Source organism: Engraulis encrasicolus, chromosome 24 (genome assembly GCF_034702125.1).
Source record: "Engraulis encrasicolus isolate BLACKSEA-1 chromosome 24, IST_EnEncr_1.0, whole genome shotgun sequence".
NCBI classification, from domain to species: Eukaryota; Metazoa; Chordata; class Actinopteri; order Clupeiformes; family Engraulidae; genus Engraulis; species Engraulis encrasicolus.
In genome coordinates this window covers 39,307,642-39,320,141 of record NC_085880.1, presented here as the reverse complement: position 1 = coordinate 39,320,141, position 12,500 = coordinate 39,307,642, and the positions used below count along the sequence as shown (strand labels likewise).

Genomic DNA, 12,500 nt, shown 5'->3' with positions numbered 1-12,500 from the left:
GGGGGAGGGGGGAGGAGAGGTGGTGGTGAGGAGGAGAGGGGAGGAGGAGAGGGGGCAGGGGGTGGAGGAGAGGGGCAGGGGGGTGGAGGTGGTGGTGAGGAGGAGAGGGGCAGGGGGGTGGAGGAGAGGGGCAGGAGGGTGGAGGAGAGGGGCAGGAGGGTGGTGGAGGTGGAGGAGAGGGGCAGGAGGGTGGAGGAGAGGGGCAGGAGGGTGGAGGACAGTGGCAGGAGGGGTGGAGGACAGGGGCAGGAGGGGTGGAGGAGAGGGGCAGGGGGGAGGAGGAGAGGGGCAGGAGGGGTGGAGAGGGGTGGTGAGGAGGAGAGGGGTGGAGGAGAGGGGCAGGGTGGAGGAGAGGTGGTGGTGAGGAGGAGAGTAGGGTGGATGGGTGAAGGAGAGTGGCAGGGGTCCTGACTGACCCATCACACACATGCACACACTCCTGCACCACCACCACCACCACCACCACCACTCCTCACGCCTCCCCCCCTGCCACCCCCACCCCCCAACACACACACACACACACACACACACACACACACACACACACACACACACACACACACACACACACACACACACACACACACACACACACACACACACACACACACACACACACACACCGTGATTTCATTACACTTGAATCCTCTGATATATAGGACAATGGTTAGCTGGATTTTTTGATGGTCTCCCCGATATGTTGACCTCAAGTGATGTTTGTCATAAAAGTTTTATGTAAATTTCATAGTGGCTCACATCGTTATGATGAGGTGCGATAAGGTCGCTGTAAATGAACGTGAAAGGAGTGGAAAGGACATTCCTCCGTTCCGGTATCTTTCTCTATCCCTCTCTCCCACTCGTTTCTGTACTGTATCTCTCTGTTTCTGCCTCTCCTCTCCTCTCCTCTCCTCTCATCTCATCTCCTCTCCTCCTCTTCATCATTCACTCAACCTTTCATCCTTCCTTTCATCCGTCCGGGCACACACAGCACAATGTCAGTAACTGTGTATAGGTCCGAACAGAGTAAAATGGATCTCTCTCTCAGCCTTGTTTTATATTAGCACTGTACTGCCATTGTCTTCTCTATGTGTTTAAAAACCTTGAGTCTATAATAAAGTATTCAATTTATTTCTCTCTCCCTCTCTCTCTCTCTCTCTCTCTCTCTCTCTCTCTCTCTCTGTCTTTCTCTCTCTCTCCCTCTCTCTCTCTCTATCTCCCTCTGTCTCTCTCTCCATCTCCCTCTCTCTTTCTCCCTCTCCCTCTCTCTCTCTCTCTCTCTCTTTCTCCCTCTCCCTCTCTCTCTCTCTCTCCCTCTCCCTCTCTCTTTTTCTCTCTCCTTCTCTCTCTCTCTCTCTCTCTCTCTCTCTCCCTCTCTCCTTCTCTCTCTCTCTCTCTCTCTCTCTCTCTCTCTCTCTCCCTCTTCCTGTTCTGCAGAGGACTATGCCACCATGTGTAACGTGCCCCTGAGCGGTAATCGACGGCCCTACGGTCGCGACGCGTTGGTGGCCGCCCCCGTGCACGAGTATGAGGTGGGCCTGGACTACCAGCCCCGCCCACGGCCACGCCCCCACCCCCACGGCCCCGAGCAGTCCCAGGGCTCACACACCCTGCCGCTCTACGAGGACGAGGAGGAGGACAGTGAGTAACACACACACACACACACACACACACACACACACACACACACACACACACACACACACACACACACACACACACACACACCCTGCCGCTCTACGAGGACGAGGAGGAGGACAGTGAGTAACACACACACACACACACACACACACACACACACACCCTGCCGCTCTACGAGGACGAGGAAGAGGACAGTACGTAACACACACACACACACACACACACACACACACACACACACACACACACACACACACACACACACACACACACACACACTGCCCATCTACGAGGAGGAGGACAGTAAGTAACACACACACACACACATACAAACACACACACACACACACACTGACACTTTACTTGATGGCCGCGTACACACACACACAAGTACACACACTCACTCACACTCACACACACACACTCATTCTCTCTCTATCTCTCTCTTACACACACACACATACATGGACTAACACTTAATTTGACGCCCGTGTCATAGGTGTAAATGGTAAATGGTTAATGGTAAATGCACTGCATTTGTATTGCGTATGAATTAAGATTATTTTCTGAAATGGCACTTAGGGGGTTTTGCATCTGAACTCTTCATTTGTATTGCGTCTTTCCACTCCTTCGCTTCGAGCACTCAGAGCGTTTTACATTGTATGCCTCACATTCACCCATTCACACTCACACTCACACACCGGTGACACGCGGGGTACCACCCTGCCACCTGGAGCAACTTGGTAGGCTATAACATGACAGTGTCATAATAGTCTCATAATGCCGACATTGGAAGCGTCATAAACATTGTAGGATTGTTCTCATTAAGTGACATTCGGCTATGTAATAGATCAGGCGTCTCCAACGTGGTGCCCGCAGGCGCCAGGTAGCCCTCCAGAAGCTTCTGAGGTGCCCACCAAGGATGTTAATAAACAGTCAAGACTACTGTACAAGATTTTAGTCACAGTTAATGCTTTTCTTAATTTAAATATGAGATTATTTCTTTAGAGCTTATAAAGAATATTTCCTTATAAAGTATAACCAATTTATCATTCAATCTAGTGTGATTTGTGAATGATGTCAAGACATCAGTAGAGGATTTTGAACAAAAGTACCCCTCGGGTAGCCCTTGGTAGCCCCTGGTAGCCCTCTGACCCAGAAAAGTTAGGGAACCCTGTAATAGATAGTCCTAACAATGCCAATTTTTCATGACCATAAAATGCTTCGGTTCGGTTCAGTTCCAACACCAACTTCCGTTGGTGAACACTGATTCCTTTTGTATGTCTCAGTTTTCAGCAAGGATAGGCCAATATATAGGCCAATAACAACAGGCGTCATGCAGGTTTGGCCCTTTTGCGTATGCACTTCAAGACATACTTTCGAAGGCCACTTTTCTATATTTCGCTTAGGACCTCAAACATCTGCCCTCGGTGTAGGTGAGGGAGATGTAGAGAGCAGGTGGAGAGAGTGGTTAGAATCATATCTACTCTACAGCACTGGGGCTGCCAGTTTCCCTATCCAACAGTGCCACCCAGTGGTGACATTGAAATGTGGGTCCAGCTAAAGCAGGAGAAATGACTTTAACGTCCACAAGACTAACTTGTATAGGTTGAACAGGCACCTATTTAGGGTGATCCTTTTCTAGAATAACACAGTAATATTTGAAAACGAAAATGTATCCTTACCTGCACTCTCAGAATTTACATGAAATCTCATAATGTCATGTCATATTTCAGATGACACTGTTCTGGGCCCAGCCAAAGCTGTCAGCAGCCCTGCACTCACTCACTCACTCACTCACTCACTCACTCACTCACTCACTCACTCACTCACTCACTCACTCACTCACTCACTCACTCACTCACTCACTCACTCACTCACTCACTCATACACTCACTCACTTACTCAGTCACTCACTCACTCACTCACTCACTCACTCACTCACTCACTCACTCACTCACTCACTCACTCACTCACTCACTCACTCACTCACTCATACACTCACTCACTCACTCAGTCACACACTCACTCACTCACTCACTCACTCACTCACTCACTCACTCACTCACTCACTCACTCACTCACTCACTCACTCACTCACTCACTCACTCATACACTCACTCAGTCACTTACTCACCCAGTCACTCACTCACTCACTCACTCACTCATACACTCACTCACTCACTCACTCAGTCACACACTCACTCACTCACTCACTCACTCACTCACTCACTCACTCACTCACTCACTCACTCACTCACTCACTCACTCACCCACTCACTCACTCACTCACTCACTCACTCACTCACTCACTCACTCACTCACTCACTCACTCACTCATACACTCACTCAGTCACGTACTCACTCAGTCAGTCAGTCAGTCACTCACTCATACACTCACTCACTCATACACTCACTCACTCACTCACTCACTCACTCACTCACTCACTCACTCACTCACTCACTCACTCACTCACTCACTCATACACTCACTCAGTCACTTACTCACTCACTCACTCACTCACTCACTCATACACTCAGTCATACACTCACTCACTCACTCAGTCATACACTCACTCACTCTCTCTCTCACACACTCACTCACTCACTCACTCACTCACTCACTCACTCACTCACTCACTCACTCACTCACTCACTCACTCACTCACTCACTCACTCACTCACTCACTCACTCACTCATACACTCAGTCATACACTCACTCACTCACTCACTCATACACTCACTCACTCTCTCTCTCACACACTCACTCACTCACTCACTCACTCACACACACACACACTCACTCACTCACTCACTCACTCACTCACTCACTCACTCACTCACTCACTCACTCACTCACTCACTCACTCACACACACACACACACACACACACACACACACACACACACACACACACACACACACACACACACACACACTCACTCACTCACTCACTCACTCACTCACTCACTCACTCACACACACACACACACACACACACACACACACACACACACACACACACACACACACACACACACACACACTGACTCTCGTGCATCTCTCGTCTCCAGATCCGTATGACGCCTTTGAGGGTCTGCGTGCGGAGGAGTGCGGCGTGCTGAACGGTTGTGAGAACGGCCGCTGCGTGCGCGTGCAGGAAGGCTACACCTGCGACTGCTTCGACGGCTACACGCTCGACATGTCTCGCATGGCCTGCGTAGGTGAGTGTAACTCCACAGCACACACACAGTTCTAGCTCATTACAGCACTTCATGAAGGTTCTTTCAACTCCTTTGCGCAGAGCCTATGTTATAGCCTTAATATCACAAAAATTGCAATGACAAAGTCTTAATCTGTTACTTAAAGGGACACTGTGTGAGATTTTTAGTTGTTTATTTCCAGAATCCTTGCTACTCATTCACTAATGTTACCTTTTTCATGAATACTTACCACCACCATCAAATTCTAAGTATTCATTATGACTGGGAAAATTGCACTTTTCATACATGAAAAGGGGGATCTTCTCCATGGTCCGCCATTTTGAATTTCCAGAAATAGGCATTTTTAGCTGCAAAAATGACTGTACTTGGGCCATACTAGAAAAAAAGCAAAAAGATCAAACTTGGCAATAGGCAACCCAGTTTCAATGATCAGCATAGTTGCAGTACCTTTTTTGACCATTTTCTGCACAGTGTACCTTTACAGTAACGCTCTCAGTAATGCCATAACAATGTCTTTTCAGCAATGAGTGAATAGGCAAGGCAAGGCAAGCTTATTTGTATAGCGCATTTCATACACAGGTGCAACTCCATGTGCTTCACAAAAAACAAATGTAAAAAGAAAGGAATAAGAAAGACAGAAAGAAACAAATTAGAGTCAAAGAACATTTAAAACATCTAGATAAAACATATGGTAAAAAAATAATAAAAAATAAAAAATGAATGATATATAATTTGCGCTAGGGGAAAGCATCTGAGAACAGCTTTGTCTTGAGTCTAGATTTAAATTTCTCAATAGTGGGTGCATTTTTACGTCATCTGGAAGCTGGTTCCAAAGCTTTGCAGCATAGAAGCTAAAGGCTGCCTCTCCACACTTTGTTTTGACTTTTGGAATCACCAGGCCAGAATAGGCCAGCCGGCAGGCTCATCTACACAAGGAGGCTACGGTTGATATAACACAAGCTATTTTCCAACACAGAACAGAAGTGATAGCTGTTTATATTGTTTATAATTTGAGGTGTTCCACGTACACACGTGATTATAGAACAAATGCCACATACTGTATGCACAAGGTGGTAGGCACGCACAGTTAGCCTCTGTGATGAAGCGACATGCTCTTCACTCGTCAAGGATGGCTTAAACGGTTGGGATTCAGAGGTAGAGAGATGAATTTGACTTCAAGGTCCAAGAATTATCAAAAATATGTTGCGCTTTATTTTTCTGACACCAAAACATAAACTTGCACGAGGGCAACTGAACATAAATTGACACACTACTGGCAATGAAAAAAATCTGGATCCGAAAATTAAATACAGACATAAAGTCAACGGCAATCATCTGCCTAGATGCACTACTCTGACTAAGCAGAAATTTGGGCGTTAAGCCAGCTCAAAAACAGCTGCTTACTAATCGCCCTCGCAACAATGGGCTGGGTATACATACACCCTTCAATTAGCTATCATCCTTCAGTTAACCAATGACGAGCATTTTACATGATTGGTCCATACCATTCTAGACCTACAAACAATCACTAATACAGCTACATTGCCGTTCCGCCAGCATTGGATATGCAATTACTTCGGGGTTGCGTGCGTGACCGTGCGCCCAATTGTGAAACTGGGAGAAGGGGAGGGCAAATCTCACCTTATCACAGCCTCCCTCACTACAGTATACCACACTTACCACACCTCATAGGCATGCACAGAAAGGAACGAGGTGGTGCTAAAGCACCTGCACCATTTGCCCTACTGGACAAAAATGCCCTTTTTGGAAAGTTTTTTATTTAGTTAGTTTTTTTTGTCGCAGTGTGACAATACTATGGTCCACGTTGACATGTTGACATCTACAAATGCAAATGCTTGAGGATTTACTCATAATGCCAGACAAAGGGGTGGTAGGGGATCCCCTGCAAGTTGGAAGAAAAAGTGCCCACCTTGAGCATCTGCCCCCCAAAATGTTTGTGCACGCCTCTGCCCACTATTGTGGCTGACCGTCAGACACATGCCAGCTCAGGTAGCCCCTTAATGCACACCGTACCACCAGTGGCATGCGGTAATAGTCACTGAAAAGTTAACTACGTACCCTAGTATTACAATACTATGACATTACACAGGGCTATAGTAATGCACTATGACTTGGTCATTGCCATTCTGATAACAGCAAGTTTATAGCGCTGTGTCTTAACGTGTTAAACAAACACAATGGAAATCAGCCATCAGTTCGTTCTCTGACGTAATTAGAGGATAATTCCTACTTCGTGATCACCACACACCAGACTTGTACGAAATTCTGAATTGAATGAATTGAAATTTACAGCAATGCCATTATGAACACTAGGTGGTGGTGTGTACTCTCAATGGGTGGTGTGGGTCACCACCTAGTGTCCGTATTATGGCATTACTTTGAATTTCAATTCATTCAATTCGGAATTTCATACAAGCCTGCTACACACCCCTTTCAGGTTTTCCCCCTGTGATTATCCCTTATGGGCCTTTACATATTAGAAATGGTCTGTCTGGGCCGTGCCTTGGCCAACCGGTAGGGCACTAGCCTGCCATGCGGCTGACCCAGGTTCGATTCCTGGCCCGGGTCCTTTGCTGACCCCTCCCAGTCTCTCTCCCAATTCGCTTCCTGTCCACCTCTCACACTATCCTATCAAATAATGTCAAAAAGGACATTTTTTTTTTAAATAAATAAAGAAATGGCCTGCCTGTAAGGACAAAGGAGAAGTTCACTACACTGAATGCTGTCTTATCTGTGTTTGTTTTGAAGACCGTTAAAGACAGTTTAGCCGTAAAATCCATCTTTACTGACGTGACCGATGAGACACTAATAGACCGACAGTGCAGATCATGATTTTTTTTTTTGCGCCCCCCCGTCAGAGATACTGTTGCTAAGGGGAGATAGAACACTCGGCGGCCATATTGGCAAAAGTGGGACAATCAAAAGTTGGACAACTGAACGGTACCAATCTCATATCGACGTTTTGGCGTTACGATTTGACCCCGTTTATTCCTATGGAGAGATTCGTCAGTGTTCTATCTCCTTGTTAGACCGTCTCTGCCCCCGTTCAGAATGGCGAAGCTCAGTGTCTTAATTGTATCAGAATGAGATATAGTGAAACAGCCGTCATGAAGACAGAACATCATTCTGTCCAGGGTGCGACCGAAGTGATTGAAGCCGAGTGCCGCTGGAAAGAGTGACGATCGCCGTTGTGCTTCATTAAACAACTCTCAGAGATCTCTGAAGTTCAGATAACCATTTTTCGAGATTTGAAATAGCACCATAAACGACTGGAAGAAACACCTCATTAGCCAAGAGATGGATCCGTACCGTGGAATTGGTGGGGGAGGTCTTTTCTGTTCGGGAGAGAGAGAGAGAGAGAGAGAGAGAGAGAGAGAGAGAGAAAGAGAAAGAGAAAGAGAAAGAGAAAGAGAGAGAGAGAGAGAGAGAGAAAGAGAAAGAGAGAGAGAGAGAGAAAGAGAGAGAAAGATGACATTGTTGTGTATTCCATGTCAAGACAGCTCTGCTATTATAAGGACTGATGTTCATGAGGGCTCGGGTGTTTCTAATGAAGACTCACTGTGAGTAGTGTGCAACTGTCAAGAGGGAATTGATCCTCATAGATGATTATGAGGCTGTTGGTTGTTGTTTGTGGCTGTTGATAAGTCTGTTGAAGTCAGATGAATTGTCGTACTCAGAAAGCATCTCGTCTTCAGCCTCATATTAAGTCGTATATTGGTGTTTATGTCATATTACTCATTGTTGTTTTTGTCCTATTATCATATTAGCGTTTACTCTGCCGTTTATTCTGAGTCTGCTTGCAAGATGTATGAGGGTGTCACTAGTGAATAGTGTGGTCTCATTATGATGATTGGTTTCTCCTTCTCTCTCTTTTTGCAACAGCTCGCTGAGCTCACTGTTTATGTGAATATTGCATCTATTGCGTCTAAGATGAAGTTCTTTTCTTTCTTTCTATCTTTCTTTCTTTCTTTCTTTCTTTCTTTCTTTCTTTCTTTCTTTCTTTCTTTCCTTTGATATTCCTTTCTATCTTTTGATCTTCCTTTCTTTCTTTCTTTCTTTCTTTCTTTCTTTCTTCCTTTCTTTCTTTCTGTCTCTCTTTCTCTCCTTCTGTCTTTTCCTTTCTTTTCTTTTCTTCCTAGATGTAAACGAGTGCTCGGAGCTGAACAATCGCATGTCCCTGTGCAAGAACGCCAAGTGCATCAACACCCAGGGCTCCTACAAGTGCCAGTGTCTGCCCGGCTTCGTGCACTCCGAGCGGCCCAACTACTGCGTGCCGAAGGAGAAGGCCCAGCAAGCAGCAGCAGCAGCAGCAGCAGGAGGATCAGCACCACAACAAACTGCAGCAGCAGCCAGAGAAGCAGCAGCAGCCAGCAGCGAGAGGGAGTGATGACCCTGAAAGCCCAGCAGAGGGCGCCAGAAACACTAAAACACTTATTTAATCCAAGCCCATATATTCTGCACTGTATAAAATGAAACTAAAACAGGAAGAAAAAAAAACTGAAAAAAAGAACAAAAAAAAGAGAATTCAGTCATACTTGAGATGAAGACCTGATTACAAAAAAAATGCTATGTGGTTTCTGTGGAGAGAAGAGAGAGCAGAATTGTATAAAATGTATTTTTTTTGTCTGTTTCAATTTTATTTTTGTTTTGTTTTGTTCTGTTTGTCTTGTTTTTATTTTGTAAGGTTTTCTTAAATAAGAAGGAGCTTTTTAAAAAAGAAAAAAAACGCACGAGCGAGACACTGGGTCTTCTTGTGCGCCGACAAACCCTACGAACTGTTGCTGGGGGATAATGTTTTAGTATTTTATTTTTCCCAATCTGAGGCAACCTTTGTTTATGGTTCCGTTACAGCAGGGGTGGGGAACCTATGTCTCGAGGGCCGTTCACAGCCATCCTTTTAGGTCATCTTGTCCTGCCTTCGATGTAATTCTAATGTTTAATGTGTGTTTATAAAGAAATTTTAGAAATTACATTTGCAATACAGTACAATTAAGTTATGTTTTCAGGGGACCTACAGTAGTAAAGGTGGGGTCTGTTGTAAAGGGGGAAGTCCTGATTTGTGTTCATAGTATGGCCCTTGGAGGACTTAATAACATTAGAAATGGCCCTCGAATGAAAACGGTTCCCCACCCCCCACCCCTGCGTTACACAGTGCAGAGGCCAGCCAGTCACCCACCCTCTCTCTTACATCCTTTCTTTATGCTTCAATCCATACACATATAAAACAATATTAAGATGCCGCATTGGCTGCCAGGGGATGTGCAAAAAAAGCACCCAATCACCACTGTCAGGGGCCGTTTCTCAAAGTGAAGTGTCCCGGCCTTGCTAGGACTGGTGATGCCCCTTTTCACAAGGTGTATCCAATTATCAATTACTAGGGCTGGGACATTAATGCATTTATTTCGATTAATTAATCACGTGATAATTAATGCGATTAAAAAAAATAATCGCAGTATAATATAGCTACATAGTTCTGGATTAGACCAGTGGAGGGCAGTATTACGCCTGATGGTGAACAGCCTGCTGAAATTGAGAAGAGTTCTCTCTTCTTTTAAAAATGAATAATGATTTAGGTCACGCTTATTTATTGTAATTATTCAAAATCCATGTGAAAAAAAATATTTTTCACTGTTCTCAAATCAGATATTTAAATGCGATTAAAATGTGATTAATTCGATTAATTAATTTCAAAGCCTATAGATTAATGCGATTAAAATTTTTAATCGAGTCCCAGCCCTATTATTTACACTTAGAACTAGTTATTGGATACTCTTTGGTGAAATGGGCGTTTACTACTACTCCCTTTCACTATGAGAAATGCCCTCTCTAAGTGTTGTTCCAAGATGGCGACACAAAGCTACAGTGAAGCCGTATGATAAATAGTGAATAGGCGTGGTGCACTGTGGTAATGAGGAATACTGTCCCAACATGGCTCCCCTGTAAGCACACTGTTCTAGAGCAGACGTCAGCCAATTGGTCATCTACTGAACTATATGTATGTATGGAGTCGGCTATATGTCGTGTCTTCCTCCCTTTAGTCTCTGTAGTTTGGCCCTAGTATGAGGTGCTGGTAGGTCGAGGAAGAAGTGAAAAGTGGTTGCTTTTACTCCATGGTGTCACAAAACGCATACAGATTGCACATCACTGTAATGTGTTGTTAATGTAAATTCCTTGAAAATAAGCTCTCTTTCTTTCTAGGCAGTTTTTTGTATGATGCTTTGTGCAAACATGAAAAAAACTACTTCTCTTTGTCTGGGACATTGGACAATCGCTTTTTCTATTTTTTAAGTTTTTTTAATTATTATTTTGAGACTTTAACTCTTCTTCTCTCCTCAGTCCCTATACACTCTCTCCCTGTCCCCTCCTTTTTATCTCTCCCTCTCTCTCTCTCTCTCTCTCTCTCTCTCTCTCTCTCTCTCTCTCTCTCTCTCTCTCTCTCTCTCTCTCTCTCACTCACTCGCCCGCTCACACACACACACACACAGTGTGCGTCTCTCCCTTTCCATTTCTCTCTCTCTCTCTCTCTCTCTCTCTCTCTCTCTCTCTCTCTCTCTCTCTCTCTCTCTCTCTCTCTCTATCTCTCTCTCTCGCTTTGTCTGCCCTGTGGAGCAGTTTGTGTTCTTACACATCTTTATTTCTTTTGAATTATTTGTTTTATCATGTGGAGAAAAAAGAAAACATGAAATGAAGTGTTCCTTTATATTTTTCATACTTAAAGATTAAAAAAAAAACTTTCTCAGCATTTTCACTGCAATGTGTAAACGTCTTGCCAGGTTGCAAAGCTGCTATGGAACATCCGTGGGAGTAGATTTTGTACATTTAAACAGAAGAGTTGATAAAAAAAATAAACAATTTATGTATTTTTAATTTGTACATGAATGAATAGCTCTTGTATTGGATATCCGTATTATTATTATGTATATTATTATTAAACCTCTTCTAATAAATCACAAATTGTGATATTTATACTGGCTTATGGTCTGTCTAATGGATCTGAACGAAAAAACAAAAAGGAAAAGATATCCGCACACCACAGAAGATGCCTTGTTGTGATTTAATGAAAACTGGCACAACATTAAATCACGACAAGGGAGCCTCTGTGGTGTCCGGATATTTTGTCCTTTTTCTTGTGCGTTCCTTGATATTCTGCACCCACCGCAATTGCTTTTTGGAGATATGCATGCACCTTACCCTTTTTTGACTGTCTAATGGATCTTACAGAAACAATAACAGGGTTCCCACTCTAATTCAGATATAAAATTCCCATGATTTTAAAATGTGTAAAAACTGAAGATTATCTTCACCCTTCGAGACGATGCCGAGCCACCGCCAGAGTTCAGTGGGCTCATTGCATTCTAGAATGTTGCACATTACAGTGTGAAACCAAACCATCTGTGGCGAAGCGTTGTAGTATAATCAGTAAGAGACAATGTTATAAACCAAACAAAAAGCTTTTTGCTTCTAAACAGCTGTTAAGAAAATTCCATGATATTCCATGACTGTGCATTCAAAATAGTCAAATTCAATGACTTTCCATTACTGGAAAAACTTTTATGAAATCCCATTCCAGAAATTCCATGACCGGTGGGAACCCTGCAATAAGCTGGGTTGCCAT

General features: G+C 44.3%; 1 protein-coding gene across 1 annotated transcript in view; it reads left to right on the top strand.

Moving 5' to 3' along the window:
- The window catches only part of ltbp1 (latent transforming growth factor beta binding protein 1), a 294,226-nt gene extending 282,374 nt beyond the window's left edge, over positions 1–11,852 (top strand). The window contains exons 33-37 of the mRNA XM_063191291.1: positions 1,435–1,505; positions 2,736–2,760; positions 3,103–3,108; positions 4,715–4,864; positions 9,025–11,852. Coding sequence (XP_063047361.1) covers positions 1,435–1,505; positions 2,736–2,760; positions 3,103–3,108; positions 4,715–4,864; positions 9,025–9,272 — 500 coding nt within the window. The 3' untranslated portion in view covers positions 9,273–11,852. The remainder of the gene's footprint in view (positions 1–1,434; positions 1,506–2,735; positions 2,761–3,102; positions 3,109–4,714; positions 4,865–9,024) is intronic.
- Positions 11,853–12,500: the final 648 nt, after the last annotated feature.